Genomic DNA, 14,153 nt, shown 5'->3' with positions numbered 1-14,153 from the left:
AACTGGGCTATGCACTTGTGTATTAAGATTTGCTCATTTCCTAAATCTTCACATAGCCTCCAGCAGTTCTTTCGCTCAGCAGTAGTAAAACAGTGAGGGAGAGATAGTCCAACATTTTTTAACATGCTCTCCATTTGGTCTTTACCAATGACAAGAGGAGATGGGCTCAGTTCCAAGACTTTCCCCATTAGCTCAAGTGCAGTATTGAATGAAAAGGGCAAAACCCTCCCATTCATAATGCATTAATGTTCATTTTACACTATCCTCTTGACCTTTCTTTATCTTAATGCCACTATAGCAAGTAGCAGCACATTGTATGTATGGATGGCACGATGTACTGTATCAGCACATATTCTACAAAATAAAAATAAAGTGAAGGACATAAATACATAATTAATTCATGCTTTGCATGTAATAACTAACAAAAATTAGGATTTCTCTCTTACCTTCATGATGATGAAGATGACCAGGACGACAAACACGCTGACCTGCGGGTGTCTCCAGGCTTGGGAATGTCCCATGTAGTCAAACTCCTCAGCTAATCCCTGTTTGGACCATGTCAGGTTATCGAAAAATGCCTGCAGAGTCTCCTTCTGGGTCAACTACAGGAAACCAGAAGGGATATCATCAACATACCACAACAAGGATGGGCAGTTTTGCAGCATTTGATCCTTCATTCCTTATATAATGTTATATTTGGTAGTTTTTTTGGACTATAGTGCAATATACTACATTTTATAATATGAAATGTATTACACTGTAAATTCATATACATAAAACATAGTGTTTAAGCTGGAGTAGTTTAGAAAACTGGACCCAATTAAGAGCCATTCATATGCAAATGTACGTGTTCAGCAAGGTGCTGTACAATGTCATGATCCAGGCAGCCTGTAGTAAATATGCTATTTTCTGTTGCTTTGCTTTGTGCCTCTTATGCATTCAAGTTCTCTTTTAACATGTCACTCGCTGCCAGAGAAATTGTGACAGAGGAGTGTGAGGAGTGGGGCAGTGTGGGTCAGATTCAGAGCTTCATAGGCCTGATTCACCCTCTCATCACAGAGCCAGACTGAGAATATGTGCAAACAGTATGTGTACACACCGGGCCTGGGGATGTACATAATATTCCTTTTTGAATTATGATAATAAGACAGATGAAGTGGGTGAAAGTGAAAATAAATCACACACACACATACATACATGAGTCATCCCTGGAGCTAAAGGACAATATGCTTGTCCAAGTCTCCAGTGTACAAAGATGACAAGCAGAAACACTCATGATCACATTTTAACACAATAACACACATGCACACACACACACACACACACACACACACACCTAAAATGGTTTAATTAGATGTCCTCTGTTTACAGGGACAAAAGGAGAGCACAACCAAAACAGTACAAAGTGTGGAAATCTTCTCATCAGTCCACAGTTTTAATTTGATCAATCCTATCAGTTTATTGAACTTAAAATGTTTTCTGTAACAGTGACAACAATCCCCAGTCTCACTTGATTATACTTGCTGATGTTGTGTATGTGTCAACAAGCTGCACACTCACAGCTAAAGTTGTGCTTTCTTGTAAAACACTTGTGGTGCACATATTAAAATAAAGACTTGACTTTCCCACATTTTGTTGAGTAGTCATATACTATACTATATACTACTATAAATACTATATAGTCACGAAGCATGTAACAGACTTTCATTTAATGATTGGGGTTGAGTATGTATAAAAAATAATTCAATAGTATATGTTAAAATATTGTAGGCAGTAACTTACCTGTCCAGCCATAAACTGTCCAAAGCCGGGAGGAAACGTCAGTGTGGAAATACACAAAGTGACCAATGCTGGAAACAGCAGACGTCTTGCAAAGAGGAAAAGAAAAAAAGAGAAAAACAAGAGTAATAAAGACAGGAAAAAGAAAACAGAAATAATATCAATCAATATTATAATAATTAATAACTCATTTAGATTAGCTTATAGGCAAAGATGTCTTCTTTGATCACTATATCCCGACCAACAACTAAAATGCTACAGATTCAGTTACTGTAACATCAACAGCCAAATAATAATAAAAAACATTTTCTACTTTTGATTTGCTAATTCCCCTGTTATGGAATTAGCAATGGAAAGGTGGTGGTCTGTGACATTACAGATAATTTTCTATTGTTTAATTTTACTGTGGCTGCAACTAGAGATTTGTTGTTTTGTTATTTTTATTCTCACCAGCGAAGGTGATCAGTCAACTAGTCAAATATTTGAAAATACAGTGTTGTTAACTTTGCTGTAATGGCAAAGTAAACCAGCCACATGACTGTGTCAGACTCACTTTTTCATGAGGAATTTGTTGATGGCCTTCTGTTTCCTCATAAACACGACAATAAGTCGATTCAGGTAGACAAACAAAGCCCCTCCAAAACCACTGGCAATACTGCAGAGACAGAAAGAGAGACACAGACAAACATTAGAAATAGGAAGCATAGATTTCTTCTCAGAGTTTTTTTTATTTTTGCTAACAATGCACCTTGGGTGTCAGAAAACAATGCAAGAAGTAATTAATTGTAATCTTCATTACAAGAAGACATCGTAAAATCAACTTAGGCCTGGGCGATAAAAACATTCACATCTACGTTAACATTTATTAATTTGATAGTCACCTTTATCCAAAGCGACTTACAAGTGAGGTACAAGGCATCCAGAACATTTAAGTCAAGGTGAAAACATTAGTGCTAAGAACTATTTCCATTTCATGATGTGTATCTGTTGAGTAATAACACATGACACAACTCTTCCTCTACTGTTTACCGAATAACTCCACTATCTCTGCAGACATTTCAGCCTTTCTCTCTTCGACATGTCCACTTGTGTGAGACAAACTCAGTCTCTGCAAGATTGATGTTCTGGCTTTAGCATCAACTTGGGATTTCAGTGACTGTCTGCACAAAGTCATCACTGATGATCAACTCAATTCTGCTGACCACATCTCCAGGGCATGCAGGTTTGTCCTCTACAGCGTCCGAAAGCTCTGACCCCAACTCTCTGAATATGGTACACTTATGTGTCATCTCGACTGATTCTGCAAACAGAACCAACAACATGTGCAGCTAATCCTTTCCAGATGATCCAAATAGCATTATCATGTCTCTTTTTCGTTCAACGAAGGACTATCACTGTTCATAAATCTGCAGTGGATTCAAGTGGCCGCCCACATCGGGTTGAGAGCTTTGACACTCACCTACAGAGTGGGCAAGTCCAGATCTACAACCCCTTCCATCCACTGTGTCCCACTGATGAATGATGCCAGAGGTCTATACACCACACAGTAAAAAGCCCCACGCAGAGCTCTTCAGTTCAGTGATTAGTGGAACAAACTAACTTACATTTTCCAATGCACTGAAGAAAAAAAACTTCCCTGACTGGCATTTAAATCTGACAAAAATTAAACCCTTTCTCTCCTGGCACTTTTAATGTCTCCTCTTTTATTTAACCCCAATGTTAATGTTGATGTCAACCACATTTGTATATGTGGTCCTCACTTCATCTGGCTTCAATAAAAACTATCTAGATTTAATGAGTCTCCAATAAACTGGGGTTGGATGTCAGGTGTGGATGCAATGTAATGAAGGTGAACCATATTTACAGTAGATATAAGTCACATGCTGTTTGGGCCATAACAGAAAAAAAAACACAAATATGAGAAGGAAACGAGTAACAAAAAAGAAAGCTGGAAAGAGGGACAAGAAGACAAAGTCAACAAAACATGTAGGAGGGATATGCTAGCAGCAGCAGCAGGAAAACTGAAAAACAAAGACGCAGATTGAAAGGAGATGAAAAATGAACAGTGAATTACAGCAATAAGAAAGAAAAAGCATTCAGTCAGATGGGGATGCGTGGAGGAGATGGGGATAAAGCAGGACAAAAGCATGCATTTAAAAACTCTTCATGGCAATAAGAAACAAACAGATATGAAATGGTTAGAGAAGGAATAGGTGCAAGCAGCTATACTGAACAACCTAATTCTTTTAAATGTATTTTATTCCTTTAGAAATTCTGTCAAACACCTCTGAAGCAATAACGAACATGACAAGGGAGTCTTCGCCCCTGTGGTGCGCCAGAGGAAACATAGCAAGTGTGCCTTTTCGTTATAGCCCTTAGAAGGACTGAATGCCCTCCCTCTCTCTCTCTCTCTCTCTCTCTCTCTCTGGGACAGCCCAGGGTTAGAATGTAAGGTTAGTGGAGTAATGATCAGAATAAGGGTTAAGGTTTGAGGCCAAGGTGTTTGGTTCATTTGTTGTTTCTTTGAGAGTGCTGCTGACACAATGAGAAACTGCAGGGTGTGGTATAGAACACTAGGTTAAAAATAAAAACTGTATCTGGTTAGAAACTGGTTAGTATTTTCAGAATAGATTCATCTGAGTTTTTTTAATAAATAGTGAAAAATGACAGTGAGAAGATTCTTAAGTCCCTCACTCATGTTGTTAGTGTTGGCCTTGTGACTGGAAACAAACTTATCCTTAAAGGTATCTTGCAGATATATGACTGATAGTTGTGCTTTGCACCGATGTTTGGGCCTCAAGCACATGCAAAATTTAATTCAGTGATTACACTAAAACCAAGAAACTCCACCAGGTATCTGAAATGTATTTGCAAAATATACCACTGCACAATGAGAGTATTGTGAGATGATATGTGTGATATGATACATGCTAGATGTTTATCTGTATGCAATGACACATCAAGTGCATTTCCATTTATCTGTGTATAATCACAGTACTGCATGTATCTGCATTTGTGTATGTTGCCGGAATCAGGTTGTATGTCAGCCTCTTTGGGTCCCAGTGACTCTCAAGCCTGAAGGTGTAAACAATAAGCAGAACCATGTGTGACTCTTGAAAGACATGCCCTTGGCAGCATGTAGCACAGAACTCTTTCTGGCCTAGTTGATGGAGACGCTGACCGACTTTCCCCGTTTGACAGCTATTGGCAGGGGAACATGGGATGATGGAAAAGATACAGACACACTGTCTCCGCCTCACATACACATAGATATACCAGCGCAAAAGCACACACTAGCAGTGTTAAAGTGGGGCTAAGTGCTCTGCTGCCTTCTCTCGAGGCATTGTGGAAATCACTGATGCAGCAGTGAGTGTGTTAATACCTCTAGACAAAAAACAGCCAAAAGATGAAGAACAAAAGATGAGAAAGAGAAAGAAGGGAGGGATTTTCTTCTCTTGAGGAGTCTCCTGTCTTTCCACCAGCTTGTTTCTAGAAGCTCGTGGTCTCACTCACAGCTGTGGAAAAGCCCTCAGGCTATGGCAGGATAAAGTAAGACATCCCTCAGTGCACCAGCAACTGTTGCAGGATGAATTATCGATGTTAGGTGACTCATACAGGCTACCCCCAAGTAACACCATCAAAAGCCACAGTGTGGGGAGCTCCTCAATAATATCTGAATTTATGCTCCAGTCACATTAAATGGGAATACCTGTCAGAACAACCACATGGGCAAAACTATGACTCACAGTGTTGGATTAGTTTGGAGTTTCTCTGGACTTTTGTAACAAAACAAATCTGGGTTCATGTGGTTCCAGTATTTGACTGAAACAAATACTTTTTCCAACTTTCATGATTGATTATATTAAGTTGAAAGACACATGAATGCAACATCTGGGCTGCCAGTTTGTCAAAGGGTTTTTGGCAGGTGTTAACCCCTTAATATGCTATCATGTGTTTGTATGGCCTGAAATTGGACCCCCCATCACTTAAAACTTACCCAACGACAGCAAAGGCAGGAAGCTCCTGCAGGTCAAAGGGAAAGTCTAATCGAAAATTGGTTTTGAAGAGGGCTGTGATGGTTTCTGAAAAAAAAAGAAGGGAAAAAGGTACAGCAAAAGTCAGGGAAGAGAGCAAACCACTACAAAAACATACAAACAAGTCTAAGGTCATGCAATCACATGCAGTGCACGCCGGAGGTGGAGGCTACAGGTTCAAGTTGAGCTCTTAATGGAAGCTAACAAATAAACAAACAACAAAGTAAACAAAAAGTTCAGCTCACTGTGGTAGAACTGAGCAGAACTCCTGACTCTACAGTAACATAACTAGACCACAGTGTTGTAAACAAAGGGTGGGAGCAAATGTCCAAAAACTTGGGTTAATGAAAGATTGGAAATCATGATGATGCCACTGACTGGCTGACTTTAACCGTCTGTTTCTGGAAACTGAAACTATGATTAGTTTTATTTACTGAAGTAGAAACTAATTTTTAACCTCAGTGCAAATCTCCACTTCCGTCATCTTTACATTACTGGGTTTATCTGTAGCAGATGATGTTGCTTTGCCCTTTAGTGATCACTAGAAAGTAATTACATTAATAATGGCTCAATTCCATTTCACAGTTGCAGGTTCAGAGCCATGCCGTCTCGAATATTGGTTCATAGCTATGACATTACAGGGACACTACGGGAAATTAATGTTAGCTGCTGGGCACAATGCCAACCACTGATACTCATTTCACTCAATATGATTATTGTTTAAAGTTAATCTTGGTGGTCTGAAAGGAAGTTATGAACTTTTAATACTGCGACTCATAAAAGTAAGTTAAATCACTGCCCTGTGCTTCCGTTCATCTACAAACACATATGTCTCACCTTCATCTCTGTTCCAAACAGCCAGTACTCTGAAGATGAAGGCACTGAAGGTAGCAGCAAAGAAACCTCTCCAGTAATTCCTCACAGCAAAGAATGTGGATGTTACTTCAATACTGAACAACACTCCTGCAAAACACACACACCACACACACACACACACACACACTCATTTAAATGTAATTAATTGGTCGCAGTTTGGTCATTATATCCTGGGACATAAACGATTAATAATACAAAATTAAAACATTAATTTCCACAGCTTAGGCAGTTATAAGTGATGCTCTTGTTCAAGAGATGCAGAGTCACTTGCAATAAAAATATAAAAGTTAAACTAGGACTACACAGGATTCCAGATAAATACAACATGCTGAACTGTGTGACTATCCAGACATATTCTCAGTTGTTGGAGTGATTTTTATGCCTCTGTTTCAGCAACAGCTGTAACCAGAGGCTCTACATTTTCGGGCTGTCCCCCCTTCCTTTTCATTTCATTGTACATTCGACACTTGGTAATCCTAGTGTTCTTGTTTTGTCTTATTCTTTTCTTTCTTTCAATTAGTAATAACTAAACAATGTCTCAGTGTCTTGATCAAAATCGTGTTGTCAGATTTGCACTGATATGTGGCAAAAAGTCTAAATTTAACATGAGATTATATCAGGTCTACAGAAAAAGACAAGCTGTAGTTGTCTGATGGTCATTTAATATTCTGTATACACGTCCAGCTTACACTCACCTCCTATGGGCGCAGCAAAACAACAGCCCACCCCCACAGCACAGGCTGCTGCCAGCATCTCAATGTTCCTTGACTCATTCTGAAACACACAAACACATGCACAGATGCAGTTTTTAAATTCATTTAAATATCTTTAGCAAAAAAGTTACTGTACTGTATTCAGTTACCACTGAACAACAATTTTAGGTAAAAAAAACAAAAACATTGAACAAACAGGTTTGCTCCATGCTTTAACTTAATATAATACTGTAGCGCTTAACACATGATGTGAAACAGACAGGAGGGAAACAAATGAAGAGACTGAGCTTCATGACTGCAACACAGTGGATCATGGGGCACCATGGGAAGTGGAGTTGTGTTTTTATCTTTAAATGCTTCACTTTAGTTACTCACCTTCATCCCTATGAGACTGGCCTCCTTCAAGCAGCGTGGCAGGGATAAAGAGAAGTTAGAGTTTGTGTGTGTGTGTGTGTGTGTGTGTGTGTGTGTGTGTGTGTGTGTGTGTGTTCCCTCTTGACTGTACACTCAGTGGCTTATCCTGGATTTACAACTTAAAGTGTGGGACTGATTAGCATGCTGCTACACACCTCTCTCTCTCTCTCTCTCTGACACACACAAATATTGCCACAGGGTGTTACAGCAGGATGGTCAAGAAGCATTTTGCAAAAACAGCTTACACTGCAAAACATGTTAATCTTGAAGAAATATTTTTTTTAAAAGTAGGGTGGAATTCTACTTATGCAAAGTTCAAACCAGCTTCTTCCAAGGATTTGTTGGACATTTCTGTCAGTGTCTAGAAACATGAAACCGTAAAAAGCATCTGAGCATCAGGGATGTTTTCGGATTACTAATCTGGTCCTCCAGTGTGTCAGTCCTTATAAATCCATGTATACTGTACACTGAATCACTGGGTTTTATGAACCAATATTATCTTTCTAATGTAAAAATGTTACAGGCTGTACAAGCTGAGAAAACTTTTAAATTCACAAAACACCCAAAATGTCATCTGTATGAAGGGAGTGAAGCACTGCAGAATTATAATCTGCAGACGAAGCCAAATTTTAGCAATAATATTAATAGTGATAATTAATATAACACTGATAATGTAATGTAATCTGTGACAAAAAGATGGACAAGAAATTTGGATTCATTCAAATTCAGTTATTTCTTAATTCTTTGGTCAAAAACGAACAGGAATTGTGACTTTGCTTGTGCTCAAACATGTGCCACTTAGAAACAAATCTGTTCATGCTGCTGCTTACCACACTAGGCTTGTTCATTTATCTATTTATCTTGTTTATTCCTAGTGGATCTCAAATATTCTAATACACCAATGTCAGGCGTCATTTGAGGGAAGATGCAAAGGATTTGGGGTTTAAATGTTTCAGTGAGTCTTTCAGATTTTATGAAGAGTTACGCTCCGTTTTCACACTAGTGTCTGAAAGATTTTTTTTAATAAATGGGGAAACTTTATTTTAAAAATAGATGATGTAACATTTTTGCAGTGTGATTCATTTGACAAGACTGCAATCATAGGGAAGAAGGAGCATAGGATGTGGAGCATGCTGGGATTCATTTACCTTAATGTCTATAAAGCTGGGCTCCTTCAGGTAGCATGGGGGTAAAAAAAAACAAACACGAGAAGCGACTGTATTAAAGAATAACAGGGTTTTATGCCAAGACTAACTCTGTGAGCATAACTGTAATCGACAATCATTGATGTGACACAAACTTCCTCTTCAAACATGTCAAATCATGTGTCAGTCCCTTTAAATTATTGTTATTCTCCACGTGTTGTTGCGCACTCGTCCCTCACATTATCGCACATTATCTAAAAGCACCCTGAAACAAAAAAGCTGTCGTTTTCCAACTCAGGGGCTACATTAGCATACTGTACTTCAAACTCTGGATAGGATGAGATACTGCTGCAGAGGGGCACTTCACACAAGTACACACACACACACACACACACACAGCATTAATATGCCATAAAATGCAGCACAACACTGCAGAGGGAGGGAAGAGCGGGAACGAGTAATAGAGTTACAGGCAATGGGGGTGATGGCGACTATTACAGAAGGATAGTAAAAAAGAAAGACGAGCAGATGGACAGTAAACTCTGCCACCTACAGACAAGTCATCACCTTCAGCTGGAGTAAAACGAGATGTCCATCGAAATGTGCATCAGACTCAATAATTTATTTGTAGCTGATGTTTATTACATTTCAAATGCAGTGAGTGCTAAATGATGATGATCATCCAAGGAACTTGTGGTTATACATATAATGATATATACATATGTGCTATACTATCACTTCTGTACTATACATTATTATGTATACTATGTACTACTAATTATTTTTCTGGGTCTCTTTTGCTCGGACACGTGAAAGTCGGAAGACGTTTCTATGAAGCAACAAATTCTGTGTAGGGTGAAGGTCAAACATAACATTTCTCTGTTTCTGCTGACAGTGGATCTGTTTTACATCTACATAGTCATTTAGCCTGTTGCTGTTATTTCTGCCTCAACAAGAATCCAATCATCATGTAGTTTCTTTATCTTAAAGCCATATTTTGGCTTAGGTAGCAATACAGGAGCTCACACCTTCAGGAAATAGAGAGATGACTCTTGGTCTCCTCTCCCAAAAGCATGGAGAAGATGTTAAAAAAAAAAGGGGGGGGAGAAGGAGACATCGAAGAAGAAATGGTTTTGCTTTCCTTTTTCCCCACTCGACCTGCATCATTTCCATTTTGCTTCCCCCTTCTCCTCCTTTTCCCTAATGAAATTTGTATTGCTGCATCTCTCTCAGGGCAAAGTAAGATTGAAGATGAAAAAGATGTAATTTGTTGACAAATAACACAGTGATTAAACATTTATAAAATTTATTATTGGGGGTTGTTGGCTCTACATGGGAGGAAAGGCATTGATTCCTAAGGAAATAAAAAAATTTTTATTTCACTTCTGTATGCAGTGTTCTTTTTTCATTTTGGTTTTCTTAGCCGAACCAATGATTGACAAATAGTGGGAAACTAAGACTAAGGTCTTTTGTGTCGAATGTTGAAGTGTTGAATTGGTGGTCTCATTTTCTTGCAGAAATAAGTTGTACTCAGGTACATGATGTAAAAAAACAATAATAAAAGTGTCAGGCCGCAGCCCACAACTGTCACAAAAAGCATCACGGTTGGACATGACTTCCTACACTCGTCTACATTCTCATTTATTCTTTTTGTCCGTTTTGCTACCCTCTCTCTGGTAGTTCACCTGCTGTAATTATTAATTTTTTCCAGGCCTTTCGCTCTTTCTTATTCCACATTCACTGTTCCTCAAACTCCTTGAAAAATGTCAGCTTTTCACCCTCTTCTGACCCGTACCTCTTGGCCTTTAAAAACACCTGTCTTAGCATTTTATTTCATTTCCTCCCCCTTTTCCACCCTCTCTAAGAGAATCCTGCAAACACAGCCTTAAGATATTAACAGATATTAAACTAATGCAGAATCACTTGAAAACATCTGAACAAAAGCATCAACTTCTGCACAGGCAAAATGTTCTTTCATCATTCATACAAATTCTTATGTTGAGAGATATAAATGAACCTGAAGAATAACTGACCACATACATCTATACTAAATTGATGATCTCTTAAGGGGGCAGGACAAAAAACATTACATTATTCTTACAAAAGATATTCCCTCGTTGGTGTTTTGAGGATGATGGTGGGGGGCTCTTATGATTCAGGAACAGTTCCTCCCTTACATACTGTGCTAATGCACAAGCGTCATAGTCATTAAATGTGTGCTGTTGACTACATTTTCTGATCCTGAACGAACCCTCGATCAAAGTTCGTTTCCTTTTACCTTCTCAGTCCAATATCAGGATCAACTTGGCTGCTCAGCATCAGCACAACTGGTTATAGAAGAGCTCAGTTGTACTAGTGTGAAAGCAACTGCATTGGTTTCTTTCTTTACTCATTTATTCATGTTTATCACCCGTCTATTATTGTTAATGTATTGTATCTACAGGGGTGTGAGTAGCTCAGTTGGTAGATTCCTCATGGCCACATGTCGAGGTGTCCTTGGACAAGATGCCGAAACCCCGTAGAGATGAAACCAAGGCTAAACAAAGTCCACATTGCACTCTCTGCTGCTCATTAAGCTTATTGCTTTGGACAATAATAACTGAAGGTGACTAAGATAAATGCATCAACATTTTTATCAACTTAGATAATCTGGAAATATAAAAGTGAGAGTGACAGTGACAGGATTATAAAATGTGATGGGACATGTCCCATTATAACTTAGTGGAACGTAAGCCTTGTGCTATGCTACATTAGGCTGTGCTATATTAGGTGTGCACAGTACGGTGTATGGAATAAAGAGAGTGAAATAGTGTAACGACATCTAAAATAAAAAGCAAGAGGAATATTTACCTCGTAAATTCCTCCAAACAGAGACATGAACTTGCTGAGGAGAGCAGCACACAAACTGGCGACATGTACGAATGGACCCTGACAGGAAGAGAAAAAAATACATACTGTAAATACTGGAGGAGTAAACATTTTAAGTCACCAGCTAACAAACAAAGTAACAATAAAGTCTGCAGTGAATATTTAAATTCACAGAATAGCGTTTAAATTGGAACTAACAGGATTAAAAGTGAATAAAAAGACTGATGCTCATGCTAAAGGAAGTCAGAGTTCTTAATTCAGACTGTAGATTCTGCTGCTGTAGAACACAACCAAGAGGGCCGAAGGCAGTGTGTGTGTGTGTGTATGTGTGTGTTTCTGTGTGTGCATAACAGAGGAAAAAATATATTTTCTTGCGAGTATGTCTTCAGGCTAGGTAGCCTTTTGGGGGATGCCTTACTTATGTGAAACTGTTTTTGCTAAAAGACTGAGAAATCTACACCACACTGTACAGAAACTAGTCCACAACACATAAACAACATCTGCGTAGTGCAGTTGTTAATTCAAAACCTCCAGAAAAACATTCTTTCACCTCCCACTGGGTTTAGAAAAGGTCTCGAGTTAACTCTGCACCTTACTTCCTCCCCATGTTTTTTCCTCTTCGCCAGTTTTCTGCATTCTCGACCTGAGCCTAAGCATTTCAGCCCATCACGTGTTATTAATGAAGCACGTGTGATTCATACAGCAGGGATGCTGAGAACTAAAATGTGATTGTTTTGTTTACACTTTCCATTTACTTTCTATATAAAAAACTGAATTGAACTAAACTGAAATGTGTGTATCCAGTGTATCCAGTCTGAATCTAAAAATCTAAATGACCAAGTTGTACAAGCTGCTGCACTACAGTTACTACATTTCACTGTGACCTACATGGGTTTTTGATGACTGATAATGAATTAAACTGCAGCCAGACAGCATGGATTATTCTTTAGTTTATTTTGGATGCTGTGTAAGATGGTGGCAGCCCGGTGCCAGACTGGGTTCTATATTTTAATTACAAACAGAGATTTACTGCTGTGAATCACAGAAAATGTGTTTACTGTACACATATCTACAGTCCACATAGCATATTCTGTACTTCCAACAGTTTGTGCACATGGGCGCTTACAAAAACACTATATGCTACTAAACGCATAAGTGATGCAGATCTTTTTATGTGCATGTGTGTTACCTCCTTGCCCAGGGGCATACCACTGCCCAGAGCACAGGTGAGACCGATGACTTTGGCCACAAACGTTTTAAAGGTGAGGTATTCCTTCAGCACCACTCCTCTCAGGATAGTCTTCATCTCTGGAATACCCGAACCTGCAGGGAAGCACAGTTCGCACAGATGACTGTCAACACCTTTCAAATGCTCAAAGACACCACGTCCCACCTACAAAACAGATTAAGTGATACTGGAGGCGAGGAGGGCCCCTGGGGAACAAACTGAGTCTTTAGGGGACGAGGATAAAGAGGCGCAGAGGAGATTAACAGTATGTCACAGCAGTGTTTCACTGTAGCGACTACTGTACCATTTATACACAGGTGTATTCGTGTGTTCATAACAGCACAACCTGGCACTACCAGTCTGGTAGTGAGGGAGAGCTTCATTTCATAGTTAAAATTTAAAATTATAAGGACATACATTGTGTGTGGAGCCCTTTCTGCTAGCACACTAAGGGAGGAGGCTAGGCTACGACTTTAATATATGCAGAAAATAATCTTTGAGTTCTAAAATTCAGAGGCATGTTTTAGCTTAACAGCTTTTACCAATAGGCTTATATTATATATGGAAGCGTCTTATATAGAGTCTGACACACATCTGACAGAAAGCATTCCTCATGGTTTCGCAGTAAATTCTGCCAACCTTAGTTTATCAAGCCATTTTTATTCCCAGTGTCACAAACATTTATATCAATTGGACTGGTGTGTCAAGTAGAGCAAAAGTCACTGTCAGTATGCATGACAAAGATTTTAAACTATTAGCGTTTTCTTTTCTCTAAACACACCTGTGGAGTGAAACACGTGTGGAAGTCTTGTGCTTTTTGCCACTAAAGGTGTTTTATGGTTCCTTTGCCACTCAGTGAACAGTGTTTTTCACTCAATAGCTAAAAGTACAGTCCTTATGTTCCCTTTTATTTCACCCTTAACTTTTTATTTTACTAACATAATAATGTCTGACTATTATTTACATATTATTTTATTCGTTTATACAGGATAAATTGTATTATTATTCACTGGTTAAACATAACAACTATAATAATAAAAAATTTTGTAGGATTGATTTTACACTTCATGCACTTAATAAGTATGGATTTGTTGGC

The 14,153-nt window shown here is 38.7% G+C and overlaps 1 protein-coding gene across 1 annotated transcript in view; it reads right to left on the bottom strand.

Annotated features, from left to right (window-relative positions):
- The window catches only part of clcn2c (chloride channel 2c), a 112,930-nt gene that overhangs the window by 42,385 nt on the left and 56,392 nt on the right, over positions 1 to 14,153 (bottom strand). The window contains exons 5-12 of the mRNA XM_026367023.1: positions 13,019 to 13,152; positions 11,812 to 11,889; positions 7,385 to 7,463; positions 6,651 to 6,776; positions 5,777 to 5,861; positions 2,333 to 2,434; positions 1,783 to 1,867; positions 447 to 602 (exon numbers count right to left, since the gene is read on the bottom strand). Of these exons, the coding sequence (XP_026222808.1) occupies positions 447 to 602; positions 1,783 to 1,867; positions 2,333 to 2,434; positions 5,777 to 5,861; positions 6,651 to 6,776; positions 7,385 to 7,463; positions 11,812 to 11,889; positions 13,019 to 13,152 (845 nt within the window). The remainder of the gene's footprint in view (positions 1 to 446; positions 603 to 1,782; positions 1,868 to 2,332; positions 2,435 to 5,776; positions 5,862 to 6,650; positions 6,777 to 7,384; positions 7,464 to 11,811; positions 11,890 to 13,018; positions 13,153 to 14,153) is intronic.

Source organism: Anabas testudineus, chromosome 13, assembly GCF_900324465.2.
Source record: "Anabas testudineus chromosome 13, fAnaTes1.2, whole genome shotgun sequence".
Lineage (NCBI taxonomy): Eukaryota > Metazoa > Chordata > Actinopteri > Anabantiformes > Anabantidae > Anabas > Anabas testudineus.
Note: the sequence above shows the minus strand (reverse complement) of the source record. Positions and strands in the feature narration are given on the sequence as shown.